At 39.2% G+C, this 17,283-nt stretch overlaps 1 protein-coding gene and 1 pseudogene across 1 annotated transcript; both read left to right on the top strand.

The window, feature by feature from the left end:
* Nucleotides 1-275: 275 nt before the first annotated feature.
* On the top strand, nucleotides 276-2,212 carry LOC112850904 (phospholipid scramblase 1-like). The gene has a single exon (XM_086690618.1). The coding sequence runs from the start codon at nucleotides 317-319 to the stop codon at nucleotides 1,280-1,282; it is 966 nt and encodes a 321-aa protein (XP_086546744.1). The 5' UTR covers nucleotides 276-316; the 3' UTR covers nucleotides 1,283-2,212.
* Nucleotides 2,213-8,187: 5,975 nt separating this feature from the next.
* Nucleotides 8,188-10,735, top strand: LOC112850900 (uncharacterized; annotated as a pseudogene).
* Nucleotides 10,736-17,283: the final 6,548 nt, after the last annotated feature.

The raw sequence follows: 17,283 nt of genomic DNA, 5'->3' as shown, positions 1-17,283 counted from the left end.
CCCCTTGGAGCTTGAGGGTCTCCAAAGTCTTAGAGCTTCTCCATTGCGTTGAGGGGCCTGGGGAATTCTTCATATTTCTGAGATATTCTATCCTAAGCCATTGCCAATTTCTGTTTTGCCTCCTGTGAGACGGGTGTCAGGGTAGTGGTGGACATACTGTGTTTGGTGCCCAAATCGCAGAAACACTGGGGACAGGGATCATGTGATTTCTGGTTTATGCTTTCCAATGCTACTGACGCTCTAATTCTTTTCTTAAATTTTTATGTTAGGGTTCTCGGCAGCGTGGAGCACCTGTAGCCCCAGAACTCTATAAATCATGGAAAAGCAAAACAGACAACTGAATGCTCCTCACCCAGGAATGAATTTACCATCTGACTATCCCCCTCAATATCCTTCAGCAACACTCCAAGGACCTCCAGGACATTCTGGCTACCCTGGCCCCCAGGTTGGCTACCCTGGCCCCCAGGCTGGCTATCCTGGCCCCCAGGCTGGCTACTCAATTCCACCAGCTGGTTATTCAGGTGCTGGCCCAGTAGGGTTTCCTGTCCAACACCAGCCTGTGTATAATCAGCCAGGTGGACCTGCAGGGGTACCCTGGATGCCAGCACCACCACCTCTATCAGGCTGTCCACCCAGATTGGAATATTTAAGTCAGATAGGTCAGATACTGGTTCATCAGCAAATTGAGCTTCTGGAAGTCATAACAGGTTTTGAAACTAATAACAAATATGAAATTAAGAACAGCTTTGGACAGAAGATTTACTTTGCAGTAGAGGATACAGACTGCTGTACCCGGAATTGCTGTGGGGCTTCTCGGCCTTTTACCATGAGGATTATTGATAATATGGGCCAAGAAGTTATAACTCTGGAGGAACCACTAAGGTGTGACAGCTGTTGTTGCCCTTGCTGCCTTCAGAAGATTGAAGTCCATGCTCCTCCTGGTGTACCTGTAGGTTATGTTACTCAGACCTGGCACCCATGCCTGCCAAGGTTTACAATTCAAAATGAGAGGAGAGAGGATGTACTAAAAATTATTGGTCCATGTGTTGTGTGCAGCTGTTGTGCAGATGTTGATTTTGAGATTAAATCTCTTGATGAAGAAACTATAGTTGGCAAGATTTCCAAGCAGTGGACTGGTTTTGTGAGAGAGGCATTTACAGATGCTGATTACTTTGGTATCCAGTTCCCTTTAGACCTTGATGTGAAAATGAAAGCTGTAATGCTTGGTGCATGTTTCCTCATTGATTTCTTGTTTTTTGAAAGGAGTGGAAACACAGAATAAAAAGGAGTGTGGTAGGGGATCAACGAAAGCCTCAGAAAGTGTGAAGTCTGTATACTTACTGGGACTTTGTCAAGGAAAAACTAATTGGTTTTCTTGCCTTTATTGAAATGACTTCTAGCATTTGTGAATTCTACTGTGATGCCTGGTATATGCGATGACTTTTCAAATTATAGAGCTTATTTTCTATATCACTTACCTATAAATGTTTTTATGCACTTGTTTTGTTTTATACATTTTCTTTTTCATTGTGTATTTTAGAGAAAGGACATGTTAATTTTTTTACATTTAATCATGAAACTTCCTGTGGCAAATTGTTCTGAATTCCAATCTGTTTTATTTTCAAATTTTACACCAAATTAAGTCCTTATTAATTTTAAAATATAAATGTGCATTTTATTAAATATGGTTCCAATTTATTTCACACATAACAATTGTTATTTTCCAAATAATGTACGTTCAAAAAAGTTAAAAATGAATATAATTTGTTTCCTTTACAATTATGTTAAATTAATACTTAATATTCATATTACCAAAGAAAAATAAAACGTGTATTTGTCTTTTGTTCAGCAAGTCACAGTATATTAAACTTCTTTTGTAAGCTAATATGCTACTATAAAAAAATTTTCATTATTGATAAGAAAATAAATTACTGATTTTTTTATGATTTTCTGAAAAAGACATGTCCTAAAGAAGGATGCATTTAAAAATTCATTATACAACTGGAGGATTGTTATAATTTTTGAAGTAATTATTTACACATGGAATGTTTAGCTCCAGTATTCATTCTGTCTTTCACAGAGCATGATAGTTAGGAGAGCACTCATGTGTTAAATAGAACATATATATTCCATCTGAGTAGGAACTGCAGTAACTGTCTGTTATTTACATGAACAATCAAACAACTGAATTAAAAATTATTGATATAAAAAATTTTTATGTTAATTTATTTTTGAGCAAGAGAGAGAGGGAGACAGAGTCATTGTGGGGGAGGGACAGAGAGAGAGGGGCACAGAATCAGAAGCAGGCTCCAGGCTCTGAGCTGTCACCACAGAACCTGACGTGGGGTTCAAACTCACAGATCATGAGATCATGACCTGAGCTGAAGTTGGATGCTCAACCAACTGAGCCAGCCAGGCGCCCCACTGAGGCTTTCATCTTCATCGTACAACACTGAGATTGAGTACTTTCATCAGATAAAAAAGCACTTTCTAAAATGAGAAAATCTCATCCTCTGTTTCACTTCAGAAGTTCATTTTTCTTATGAACGATAAGAAATTTCCATTCTATGTGTTCCATTCCTCAATGGTGAACTAACTTGTCTATGTGTATTCTTGCATTCCTACCAACATTAATGCCACAGGGGAACTAGAACATTGAGAACTTAGAACTCACAGCCTGTAATGAAGTCTCAATGGTTACATTATTTCTTAGTAACTTCATCATTTTCAACTTTTTTTCTTGTATACTAGGAAATTCCTGTGTCTTTGTCATAAACGTTTTCACTTTCTGAATGGTTCTTTATGAGATTCATTTCTGATTCATTAGATCAAAATTCTGACATGGCATGTGCCTCATGAGGTATGAGGTAGATAATTTGGGTTGACCTGTTGGTCCTGCGGAGCTTTCCAGATATCATTTAGTTACGTGTTCCCTCTTCTTCCTCCAGGAGTCTCTCTAAGATGATCATTTGAATTGTTTGCCACGCTTTATTGGCTTGATATTTGAATAAAATGGATATTTTCATGTTGGCATGTAGACACTGATTACATTTGTTCTGGACGTTTATTTCACAGCTGTCATGATGTGTCCTTTGAAGAATGTTAGGCACTTGATCCCAATGTGACCCATTACAGGTTCCTTATTTTCTGTGTGCTCTATGCTGGATTCCCCCACTAGAAGGTGGATATATTTTCCCTGTTATCATTAAGTATCTTTATGGGAAGATGTGCATAATCATCTCATTTATTCTGGAAGCTTTCTCCTTCATTTCACTTTGTGGTCTGCTTTGGAATGAAGGATTTCTCCTATGTGTGCTGTAGGAATTGCTGTTTGAAGTAGAGATTGTGAATCAGGGCTCAGTCCTGTAAATTTCCATTGTATTCTGCCTGTGTGACCCATAGATACTCTTCCTTATCTCTTTTCTGTTGCTCCAGAAAAAGAAAATATGCATCATATAAGTTCAAATGCCTTCAAATTGTAAAATGTAATCCAGCAGAAAAGATAATTGAGACCTAGACTTTCAATGCTATAAAAGACTCAAAAACAATACCTATTTCTATTTGTGAGTGTGTATGTTTGTGGTGTTAGCAAGTCACCAAACCCTTCTCCACCAATATATATATATATAAGCTTTATGTCATTGAAAACATTTCTTAGTTTTAGGGAGAGTAAACATTTTATTCTATCACTTTTATTCTTTTGTATTCAATTTGTAATATTCGTATTTTATGTGGTATCCTCACTTTTCGCTTTATGTTACTCAGTTTTGTGGTTTTATCATATTTGCATTACCATTGTCATATTGAAACTTTCTGTGAACCTTCTTATAGGATGATCTCTGTATAATGGTTGGTGTGTTTCTCTTAGGCGAATTAAGTCAGATAATCTGGATAAAGACACATACTATACTATTACTGCAATTGTGCCACATATTCTTTTGAAAGATGAAAAACAATACTACTGTTCTTATAAGTTACTGGGATCGGTGGGTGAATTTATGCAAAACTGTTAGAATGGTCTGTACTGTGCAGTAAGTGTTCAAGGAGAATGGTTGTTTCTGTTCATGATATGAGGAGTAGTAATTTCCTCATTATTCTTCAAGTTCAAAGTCCTCCGTGATTTCTTCTTTTTTTTTTTTTTTTCTTGGAATATAGAAGTGTGGCTCTTGAAGTGAAGATGTTGGCATGAGTTTCAGGCTTGTGAGAAATGTAGAAACTCAGGCCCCACCTAAAAATCCAAATCAGAATGTGAGTTTTAAGAAGATGCTCTGTTTGTTTTCATACACATTGACATTGAAGTGCACGTGTAGGTCACCATCACTTTTTCATTATTGTATGCCTCTGTTTTCTTCTGTAGTATATTATTTTGATAAATAATTTTCTAGTATGCTGCAAATCAGCAAGTGTGGTGCCACCAGAGTACTCTTTATGTTTCAAGATTATTGTGGTTATATATTATCCTGTAATATCCATGTGAATGTTCCATTTGGTTGTGATCTTTCTGCCAAAAATGTCATTGGGAATTTGATGGAGGTCGCAAGAAATCAGTAGATCATTTAGAGTATATTGACAGTTGGATAATTTGATGTATTCCAATGTAAGAACATGGATGTGTTTTCACTTCTTCGATTCTTCACAATATTTTATAGTTTTCATTTCACTAGTTTTGACCTCTAGCATTATTATAAGTCTTAAGCAGTTTATTCTTTGTGACGATAGTGTAACTGTAATTATATTTTGGGGGGAATTGTTCTTTGTTGTGTATAAAGAATGAATTTTTGTGTGTTGGGTTTGTAATCTCCAATTTTATAAAATTTGTGTGAGTTTGAATAAGCTTTTCAAAATGAGGAATCTTCAGGGGCACCCGGGTGACTCCGTTGGTGGAGTGTCTGACTGTTGATTTTGGCTCAGATCATGATCCCAAGGTCATGGGATCAAGCCCTGCCTCAGACTCGCATGGAGCTTGCTTGAGAGTCTCTGCCTCCTTGTGCCCCTCTCCCTAGTTGCACAAACTCTCTTTCTCCAATAAAATAATTTAAAATTAAAAAAAATAGGTATTCTTCAGAGAAAAAGAAAATAGTATCGTGACAGACTAGGAGTACCCTACCCTCATGACATCCCACACACACACATGTAGATAACCACCAAGCTATCCTAAGTATCCCAAAAAGCAACCTTAAGACTGACAGAGGAACTACTCAGCTAATGAGAGAGAAGAGGCACATCGAAGATTGTAGGAAGTATAGAGATTTGGCGGGGGGAGCAACAGATTATAGTGCTGCTGAAAGCAGGGAGCAGTGGTTGTGGAGAAGGGTAGGAGAGTGGAGCCCAAAGAAGAATGCACAAGGAGAACATTTCCCTAGTGTGATTGTCTTGGAAAATGAGAAGGCCTGAATTTTGCGTGTTCTTGCAAGCAGTGTGGCTTCAAGCCTCGAGTTTTCAAGATCAGCAAGCTTGTCTGGGAAAGATCCTAGAGGGCTCTGCACTGCTCCTGAACAGAAGGTAGGCCCACAACCTGAGGGTAGACAGCATGGAAACAGCAATGTGAAGAGCACTTGGGGCACACATGAGTGAGATTATTTGATATCCTAGTGGCCCTTCAGTGAGGTGCATGATGGGAACAAATGAGCTGGCTCGTTCCATTTCCTTCCCACACTCCTCAGCAGGAACACAGAGCACCCTGAGAGAAAGGGCGCAGCGGGGACACTGGCTGTCTACCTTGCTTACAACAATCCCCAAGCCCCTACCTCTGGTGGGACTGCCCATCTCAGTCAAGCCTGACTCAATCCCAGCAAGACTGTCCCCTCCCCAAGAGATTTGCTTAAGCTGTTTCCCACACCTCATGTGACCACACAGTTCTGTAGGGCCTCAGTTCTGGTAGAGGTGATGTCAGGTCTCATCTCACAAGCAGCCCACAGCATAACTAGTTAAAACTCAATCCATTGAGGACAGGGTCCAAACCCTGGAAGGAGAGCCTCGGCAGACCACTGGCCAGAACGATAGAGCAGGAGACATAACTGGATGTTTTAACATACAGAGGGTGCCAGAGACTTAGACAACATGCCAAGATGGAAGATTTTATCCATAATGAAAGAACAAGTTATGGCCACAGCCAGAGTTCTAAGTGAAACCTATGTCAGTAACATTCTCAATAGTAAACTGAAGGAACTAGATTATGGATACTCACTAGGCTTGTGAAAAGACAACAGCAGTGAGGCTCTTAACACAGAGACAAGAGGCTCAACAAAGGATGAGAGATGCAGAATGCAATAAATGAGAGGAGAAACACATTGATTCAATGAACAGCAGGTTGGGGGAATTAGAGCAGCAAGTTAGTGACCTTGAAAACAAAATAATGGAAAATAGTGAAGCTTAAGGTGGAGAGAGTGACACACAGACAGAGAGAGGAGACTTAGGTAACATGTAATAGATTTAGGAAATCAGGGACTCCATCAAAAGTGATAACATTGATATTACAGGGGTCACAGAAGAAGATGTGAAAGGGGGTTAGAGAAGTTATTTCAGGGAATAATAGCAGAAAGCATCCCTAATCAGTTGAAAGAAATCGACCTGCAGACTCAGGAGGCACAGAACTCCATTGAAATCACCAAAAGGAGGCCAGCACCAAGACATCTTGGAATCAAGTTTGCAAACGATGATGAGAATGACAGAATCTTAAAAGCAGCAACGTGGAAGAAGTATTTCACCTACCATGAACAAACCATAAGACCAGCTCAAGATTTCTCAACAGAAACTTGGCAAGCCTGATGGGAGGAAAGGTAGATTCAAAATGCTGAATGGGAAAATATGCAGCTAGGAATACTGTATCCAGGAAGACTATCATCCAGACTAAAGGGGAGAGAAAGCGATTTCCAGTCAAACAGAAAATAAAGGAGTTTGTGACCACTGGAACATCACTCCAAGGCATGTTCAAGGATAGTCTTTGAATGCAGAGGAGTCAAAGGGGGCTCAGACTCACAAAGTGTCAGATCAGGAGCCACTTGAAAACCAAGAGTCAGACAATTAACTGACTGAGCCAACCAAGCGCCCCCAATTTGGTCTCCTTTTATGATTTTTTTCTTGCCTAATTGTTGTGAAGAGTCCCAGGACTGTGTGGAATGAAAGTGGGAGAGTCGTTTCATTACCTTGTTTCTGATTCTATAGGAGGAGCTTTTGGTCTTCCATTGATTATGTTAGATTTCAGCTTTTCACACACACGTGATCTTTATTAGGTTGAGTAAGTTTCCTTTGATTTCTCCTTTATTGAGTATCTTTAATCGTGAAATGGTGTCCAATATGCTCACTTCCTGTCCTGTATCAATTGAGATTATCCTCTCTTTGTGATCTTTAGTCTGTAACGTGGAGTCCCAACTCGATAGTTTGCCATATGGTGAAACACCCTTGAATTTCAGGAAGCATTCCCAGTTGATTGTGTTGTAAAATGGTAAAATGTGCTTTTGATTCAGTTTGGTTTTTGTTTTTTTGAGAAGGAGAAGGAGGAAGAGGAGAATGGGAGGGGTACAGAGTGAGGAGGAAAGAGAATCCCAAGCAGGTTTCACAGTCTGCAATGAGCTGGACATGGGGCCTGATCTCCCGACTGAGATCATGACATGAGCTGAAGTCAAGAGTTGGGTGCTTAACTGACTTATGTACCCAGGCTCCCCTATTTGCTTAGTTTTATGGTGGACTTTGCATGAATATTCCCCACAGATAGTAATTCATATTCTTGTATACTTGTCGCATCTTCCTTTGGCTTTGATAACCTGTTAATGCTCATATGATCAAGTGGTTTCATAATCTCCCTTTTCTTCCCTCCCTGGAAATGTTTGGGGAGATTTCTAGTACGTTGTTATGTGTGTCTATGAATGATCCTGTGAATTCATGTGGCACAGGACTTCCTTGTTGGGAGTTTATTTATTACAGTTTTAATATACTTAGTGGTTGTAGATCAGTTGACTTTATTCTTTTTCTTTTTCTTTTTTTTTGAGTGTGAGAGAGTCAGTGAGTGGGGGAGAAGGTAGTGGGAGAGAGAGAGAGAATCTTAAGCAGGCTTCATGCTTAGGGCAGAGCCTGATATGGGGGTCCATCACATGACCCTAAGATCATGACCTGAGTCAAAATCAAGAGTTGGACACTCAACCGACTAAGCCACCCAGGCTCCCCTTTCATTATGTTCTTTTCTCCATGATGATGTCAGGTAGGTTATACCTTTTTTGAAATAGGTAGTTTTTTTTTTTTTTGGATACATATTTGTTAGCATGTTATTATCCTTTTTCCCAATTATAATTACTTTTACTTCTATGATATCACTTGCACTGTGTATTGTTTTATTTCTTCACTTCTGATTTTAGGTGAACTTCAATTTTTCATCCTTACTTGATGGCGTTATAGATCTGTAAAATTTTTGGGTTATTTCTGAAAACAAACTCGTCCTGTTGTTTTATTCCTACTTTTGCTATATCGTATTTGCATAATTTCTGTTTGACTTTTGAGTTAAATGTCCTTCTAAATTTTGGCTCATAAAGTACTTTACTGATTCTTTGTGGCACAGGAATGTGATTTGTGCTACACCGTTAAACAACTACAGAATGATCTATTAGGCTATGTCTTCAGCACTTTGTGTGTAAGTTTCTGTGTCAAGGAAGAATGAATTCCCGATGAATCCTTCTCAACCATCTTCATGACATTCTCTGACTGATTTGAAGGTTGTATATTAGAAGTTGTCAGTACATTCATGTGAGAGTAGTAATTGGAATGATGTTCCTTTTTTTGTTATTTGCTATCTTTCAGCTATATCTTCACATGGCACCCAGAGCTTCCTGCCAAAGCCATGCATAGAAGCCTCTTCACAAAATGTGTCACTGGGTACATGGAAACATCATGCCCTTGAGAATTTACACTTAATGATAAACTGGGACAGTGATAGAAAGAATGAAGCACATCAGAAGTTTCATGAAGGACGTGGTCCAATTGAGGCGACCACCCATAACAAGAACTTCACAGCCGCAGGTGGCCAAGGACATAAAACTTCTTGGAAAACCGCCCTTTTTACATCCACTATTTGTGCAAAGCACTGTGCACCTGTAAGCAGAAGTTCCATTCAAATATGCAAACATACATATTTGTACAACAAAAATTTGGAACATTTGGAAAGTTACCTCGTCCACGCTGAAAACAATGCTTTGAACCGTTGTGAAAGTGGGATTGGATTGGCCTTTCAGTCAAATATTTCTAAAACTCAGAGATTCAAAAATGAAGATAAAAGGCCTAGGACGTCTCAATTTGGGAGGTGCTTCACAGAGGAGGTGACCCTGCAACATTACCAGAGCATTTTCAATGGAGATACACTGGCTCAATACAGTGATTCTGAGACACAGTCTAACCAGGGCTCCCATGTTAGCAAACGTCTGAGGACTCCTCTGCAAGAAAACCATTTTGAATCTAATAAAGATGAGGAAGTGTTTATCCAAACTCCAAATGTACCAAGAGTAAGAGTACGTAGAGGGGAGAAAATACTTCCAAATATGATGAATGTGAGAAAGCTCTGAAGCAGTCCTCCAGTATTGCTGATCATCAGAGGATTCATGGGGGTGGAAACCCATACACATATAATGAATCTGGGAACATGTTTAATCAATCATTAAGCCTAAATACCTATAAGACAAGTGGTACTGGAGAGAAAAGGTACATTTGCAAGGAATGTGGCAAAACCTTTGACAGGCACTCGACACTATCTCAACATCAGCAAATGCATACTGCAAAAAAATTGACAAATGTGAAGAAGGTGGTCAAACCATTAAGGATGGGTCATCACTCCATGCACACAGGCAAATCCATACTGCACAGAAACCTTACAAATTTCAAGAATGCAGCAAGGCCTTTAGCCAGCAAACATCCCTTAGTCAACATCACAGAATCCACACTGGAGAGAAACCTCACAAATGTCAAGAATGTGGCAAGGCCTTTAGCTAGCAATCATCCCTTAGTCAACATCACAGAATCCACACTGGAGAGAAATCTCACAAATGTCAAGACTGTGGCAAGGCCTTTAGTGATTACTCAACCCTGACTCGGCATCACAGAATCCACACTGGTGAGAAACCTTACCAATGTCAAGAATGTGACAAAGCCTTTATCCAGCACTCACACCTTAGTAAACATCACAGAACTCATACTGGAGAGAAACCTTACACATGTCAAATGTGGCAAGGCCTTTAAGGTGTACTCACAGCTTACTCGACATGAGAGAATTCATGCCAGAGAGAAACCATACAAATGTCAAGAATGTGGCAAGGCCTTTAGTGAGTACTCAATCCTTACTCGACATCACAGAATTCATACCAGACAGAAACCTTACCAATGTAACAAATGCAGCAAAACTCTTAAATTTCTGTTCTAGCGTTATTCAGCATCACAGAATCCATATTGGAGAGAAACCTTACCAATGTCAAGAATGTAGCAAGGCCTTTAGGTTGCAGTCAAACCTTACTGATCATCACAGAATTCATACTGGACAGAAACCTTAACAATGTAAGATATGTGGCAAGGCCTTTACCAAACACTCAAAACTTACTCGACATGACAAAATTCACACTTGACAACCTTACCAATGTAACGAGTGTGCAAAAGGCTTTAATCACCATTCACCCTTTATTCAATATCACACAAACCATCTTGGAGCAAACGTTTAAGACAGAGTTTAAGACTGTGAGAGAATTTATTTTATTAATTTTTTTTTCTTAGACAGAATGAGTAGGAGGGTGCAGAGAAAGAGACACACAATATCAAAAGTAGGTTCCAGGGTCTGAGCTGTCGGACCAGATAGCTCTGAGCCTGAGGCAGAGTTTGAACTCACAAGTCGCGATATCATGACCTGAGGTAAAGTTGGATGCCTCACTGACTGAGCCACCCAGGCGCCCAAAGACTCTAAGAGAACTTTTAAGGATTGTTCAATGCTACTCCACATCACAGACTCCACATGGAAGATTAACGATACACACGTAAACACTGTGGCAAGACTTTGCCCAATGCTGATCCCTGATTTCTTGTCAAAGAATGTGTTATAGAAATGATTTTCCACATAGAAAGAATCTAGGAAGCCCTTTAATGGTGCTCAATCTTCATTCCACACCACCAAATTCATACTTGAGAGAACCCTTATAATTGTAGAGAATGTGGTGAAACGTTTCACATGGCTCAAGCCTTAGTCACTATCACATGGTTCATACATAGGAAGAACATTGCAAATGTGATGAATGTGGCAAACCCCTAGGTGGAAGTCCTAGCTTATTCAACATCATAGTTATCATATCAGAGGAAATCTCTAAAATGTAAAGAGAATGAGAAAGCTTTCATCTGGAATTCAATCCTTATTCAATATCTCCAAATGCATGTGAGTTCAAACCATACAAACCTAATGAATGAAGAAAGCCCTTCTTCATAAATATACCATTTGGAAAACAGCAGAGAGTACAAAAAATAACGTAATTTGAATTGAAGAAGATATAAAGAAATGGAAAAAACATTCTGTGCTCATGGATTGGAAGAATAAATATTGTCAAAATGTCAATACTACCCAAAGCTATCTACACATTCAATGCAATCCCAATCAAAATTGCACCAGCATTCTTCTCAAAACTAGAACAAGCAATCCTAAAATTCATATGGAACCACAAAAGGCCCCGAATAGCCAAAGTAATTTTGAAGAAGAAGACCAAAGCAGGAGGCATCCCAATCCCAGACTTTAGCCTCTACTACAAAGCTGTCATCATCAAGACAGCATGGTATTGGCACAAAAACAGACACATAGACCAATGGAATAGAATAGAAACTCCAGAACTAGACCCCCAAACGTATGGCCAACTAATCTTTGACAAAGCAGGAAAAAACATCCAATGGAAAAAAGACAGTCTCTTTAACAAATAGTGCTGGGAGAACTGGACAACAACATGCAGAAGATTCAAACTAGACCACTTTCCCACACCATTCACAAAAATAAACTCAAAATGGATAAAGGACCTGAATGTGAGACAGGAAACCATCAACGCTCTAGAGGAGAAAGCAGGAAAAGACCTCTCTGACCTCAGTCGTAGCAATTTCTTACTTGACACAACCCCAAAGACAAGGAGATTAAAAGCAAAAATGAATTACTGGGACCTTATGAAGATAAAAAGCTTCTGCACAGCAAAGGAAACAACCAACAAAACTAAAGGGCAACCAACGGAATGGGAAAAGATATTTGCAAATGACATATCGGACAAAGGACTAGTATCCAAAATCTATAAAGAACTCCCCAAACTCCACACCTGAAAAACAAATAACCCAGTGAAGAAATGGGCAGAAAACATGAATAGACACTTCTCTAAAGAAGACATCCGGATGGCCAACAGACACATGAAAAGATGTTCAACGTCGCTCCTTATCAGGGAAATACAAATCAAAACCACACTCAGATATCACCTCACGCCAGTCAGAGTGGCCAAAATGAACAAATCAGGAAACTATAGATGCTGGAGAGGATGCGGAGAAACAGGAACCCTCTTGCACTGTTGGTGGGAATGCAAATTGGTGCAGCCACTCTGGAAAACAGTGTGGAGGTTCCTCAGAAAATTAAAAATAGACCTACCCTATGACCCAGCAATAGCACTGCTAGGAATTTACCCAAGGGATACAGGAGTACTGATGCATAGGGGCACTTGTGCCCCAATGTTTATAGCAGCACTCTCAACAATAGCCAAATTATGGAAAGAGCCTAAATGTCTATCAACTGATGAATGGATAAAGAAATTGTGGTTTATATACACAATGGAGTACTACATGGCGATGAGAAAGAATGAAATATGGCCCTTTGTAGCAACGTGGATGGAACTGGAGAGTGTGATGCTAAGTGAAATAAGCCATACAGAGAAAGACAGATACCATATGTTTTCACTCTTAGGTGGATCCTGAGAAACTTAACAGAAACCCATGGGGGAGGGGAAGGAAAATAAAAAAAGAGGTTAGAGTGGGAGAGAGCCAAAGCATAAGAGACTCTTAAAAACTGAGAACAAGGGGCGCCTGGGTGGCGCAGTCGGTTAAGCGTCCGACTTCAGCCAGGTCACGATCTCGCGGTCCGTGAGTTCGAGCCCCGCGTCGGGCTCTGGGCTGATGGCTCAGAGCCTGGAGCCTGTTTCCGATTCTGTGTCTCCCTCTCTCTCTGCCCCTCCCCCGTTCATGCTCTGTCTCTCTCTGTCCCAAAAATAAATAAAAAACGTTTGGAAAAAAAAAAAAAAACTGAGAACAAACTGAGGGTTGATGGGGGGGTGGGAGGGAGGAAAGGGTGGGTGATGGGTATTGAGGAGGGCACCTTTTGGGATGAGCACTGGGTGTTGTATGGAAACCAACTTGACAATAAATTTCATATATTGAAAAAAAATAAATAAAATTTTTTCTATCAAGTTAAAAAAAAAAGAACGTAAGTTGAAAGAAGTATTTAAAAATATATGTAACTGAACATAAAATGTCAACACGTGTCACAGGATTCACAGCAGAAAGCAGTAAGTCAGTGTATTCAGACATTACATCAAAACACTATTAGAAGGAATAATACAAAGTTAAACATTTAGATAATGTATATGCTATTATGCTTTAAATGATAAAAGGGATGGAGTTTTGCATAGGTATAATCTCAATGTTTTTACATTAACCTTATTTAAGATTTGTGACTAGTAAACCTTAATATACTTCTTATTCTCAAATCACTTCAGAAAATTCATTTATTTCTACAGGGTGTGTGAAAGTATGTGGCTGAGTGTTGCTACATCAATGATATGAGTTCCCTTCTTCTTTAGGTTGGACTCATACGTATGTAATTTTCCATGGAATGTGAAGAAGAGGTGAATAAAATCTAAATGGAGATACTTCCTGTGCTTCTAACCTTGCTGTAATTATCATGAAAGAGGTGTTCAGGACACCATCATCCATTTGTTTCAACTAAAAGTGTGTATTACAAATAGAATGTTCTAGTAAATGGTCTTTAAGGAAAAGAGGGTCAGTCCACTCAAAAACGTAATGCGGCTTATCATAGCAATAGTTACAAGTACAGAATATCAACTGATGTGATTGAAAGGAAAAAAATCTTCACAGATATCAGAAAGAGAATAGCAAAACCTTCCTAAAGTGGCTAGGATTCTACATTCACATTTTTGAAGAATCACCTCAGGCCTGAAGGAATTTCAGTAGGCAAATCTAAGCTGTCTATAACTTAAAATAGACTGTCATGTCTTCTGAATCCTCATGGTAACCACGAGCCAAACTGGTAATCGATACCCAAAAGATAAAGAGAGAAGAATAAAGGTTTACTATTCTTGAAAATCATCAAATCACAAAGTAAAAAGTAAATGGATAAGAAAGGGAGCAAGAATTCTAAAGTAGCCAGAAAACCATGAAAAGAATGACAACAGTAACTCCATGCCTGTATCAATACTTCCTTTAAATATAATGGGGCTAAATTCCCCAATCAAAAGATAGATATTGGCTGAATGGAAAGAAACCAAGACCCAATGCTATGCTGCCTTCACAAGACTCACAACACACTCAGCCTGAAAGTGCAGATGTTCAAAACGATACTGCATGCAATCAGAAACCAAAAGAAATGTGGTAGCTATGCTTCAGACAAAATAGAATTGAGTGCAAGGACTATAATAAGACACGGCAAAGGTCAGTGTTAAACAAATGGGTCACTATGTACACGGTTTTTAGTTAATGTGCTGTTTGGCAGAATGACAATAAAGTTTGCCCCAATCTTGTTTTTGGAGGACAGTAATAGTGTGGTTCTTTAACTCACGTACTGACCACATTGAAAAGAAACACCTTTTTCCATAAGTGTTGGTGGTTTTGTGCAGGTGCCTGAGTTGTAGTTTGTGTAATGTTACTGAACATCTGTATCTTATGACTCCTCGAAATGGCAACTTGATATTCAAAAACCGATTGCTCTGTTTAGAGGGTTGGGAAAAAAAAAAAAAAAGAACGCTAAATGACAATGTTGGAAAGACTAATGCTTCCAGATTTTGAAGTGTTGGGGAAAATACTGTTGCAATGAAAATCTTGGTAATTTACTGCAAAAGCAGCCAAGAGTTCATCAAAACCAACCTGTACAGGCTAATACATCTTTCCCAGATTATTCACTTTTGGAACATCGTGCTATTATACTTTGCAATTTTTTTCACTCACATGTTGTTTAATTTTCATTGTTATCTACGCTTATAAACACATCAAGCAAGTTATTTTTTATTTCAGGCAGGGTACCATAATACCTCAGTAAGATTTCTGATATTTCTGGGCAGTTCTTTGTATACATTTGCAATGATGGTTTTTTTATGGATCACCGTGTCAATATAGCAGATTTATTTCAAGTTGAGTTATTTCTGAAATGTGTATCTTTCCATAAGCTAACCTTACATTCCACGTGGGTCCCACATTTTAGATTACATTACATGTGACTAAAGTTTTTATAGATTATATGTCTATTTACTACATAGAAGACATTCACTCCTTTAATGTAGGAGAAAGGTAGCTATCCCATGTACTTAGGATTTGTTTGTGTTGCATTACAGCTGTAGGTTTGTAAATGTGTGTAGCATTTGTATTGAGAAACCATTTAGTTGTGCCTTGCTTTTTGTTCCATGAGTTACTTAATACTCTTATTGTGCATTGAATTGTTGTGTTGATTTGGTCACATTTGGATACATACACATCACTTATTTTTAAAATCATTTTCTTTTATAGATATATAGTAAACTTTTACAGTTTTTTGGAATAAATATAAGCTGCTAAGAAGAAAACTGCAAAAATAAAGGAGTCAACTCCACCAAAGGATAGAACTTGTATAAATATTTACCGCCCCCCCCCCCCCCCCCACATAAAAGCACCTATATAAGAATACAGCAGGACTTCAACACTGCACTTTCCATAATGGATTGAGTATTCAGACACAACATCAATATGGAAACATCGGACTTCAAGGACATTCAGCAGACGGACTTACAACATTGCATCCAACAGCAACAGAAAACACATTCTTCCCACACGGACACAGAACATTCTCCAGTATAGATTATATGTTGGCACACAAAGCAAATCTTAATAAATTTATGAGTGAAATCCCATCAAGCAGCTTTTCAACCATAATGGCATGAAACTAGAGTCAGTTACAAGGACAAAACTAGAAAACTCACAAATATGTAAAAACTAAACAACATGCCCCATTATTCATAATAACCAAGACATGAAAATAACTTGTGTCCATAGTCAGTTGCGTAGATAATATGCTGCATATATACAATATAGGCTGGCTAAAATGAGCAATGCCGCATTGGTCTCTTAGTCTAAGCACACTGTGGAATTACTGTCTCACAGTTCTGGAGGTTCTTGAAGTCTGAAGCGAGCAGTTGGCAGGGCCACACTGTACCTCAAGAAGTGAGACTTTGCTCCTTCTAACTCCTGGGACTGTCAGCTGTCCCTGGCCTGGCTTGGCTTGTCGGAGTATCTCACTCCATCATTGCCTTCATCATCACACCTTGTTCTGTGTGTGTCTTCATTTTTCTTTTCTTATAAGGATACCAGTCATTGGAGTAAAATTGACCCAAATCTAGCATGACCTCATTTTAACGTAAAGACATCTGCCAAGAGCTTACTGCCCAATAAGGGTACAATTACAGGTAATGAGGGTTAACACTCAAGCATATTTATTTGATGCACACTATGTAACCCACACTAAGGCTAAAAGACACTAGGTTGTGAAATGTGACTGAGGGGTTAAGGTGCACTACCGGTTTGAGGTTGGGAGTGGAGTGTAGGGAGGGACAGTAAGGCTGGGCTATATGTGTGGAGAGAATAAGAGGGTAAAAAAAATCCTAGGAAGGAGGGGGATAATGGATGACAAATTAATTCGCAAGAGGGAGTGAAGTGGCAAGGTTGGGTTGAGAGCATACAAACGTTTTCTGCCTATGAACGGTTAAAGAACATAGGGATGGAATGCAGATAGTTGCCTGTGAATGGAGTCCAGAGAGAATTCAGTGATCCAACCAGAGAGAAAGCGTGGAAAGAAAAGATGATTAGCGTGGGTGTTCGGGGACATTGACAGCTGGGAGAACAGCGGGAATCAGTGAGCTACAGGGCCCATGAGAAACAGTCAGGAAGTGTAGGGGTGGGGGTAATAAGTGCTGGGTCATGAGGAAGTAAAGGCTCCTGATAAATGTTGGCTGGCACACGAGAGCAGTGGACATAAAAAGACACAGGAAGTGG

The sequence above is a fragment of the Puma concolor genome, chromosome E2, assembly GCF_028749965.1.
Source record: "Puma concolor isolate L17-30 chromosome E2, mPumCon1.1.hap2, whole genome shotgun sequence".
NCBI lineage: Eukaryota > Metazoa > Chordata > Mammalia > Carnivora > Felidae > Puma > Puma concolor.
This window is presented reverse-complemented; position numbering and strand designations above follow the sequence as displayed.

Excerpts from the sequence above, each read along its gene's own strand:
- LOC112850904 (XM_086690618.1), top strand. The coding sequence starts at position 317 with ATGGAAAAGCAAAACAGACAACTGAATGCTCCTCACCCAGGAATGAAT.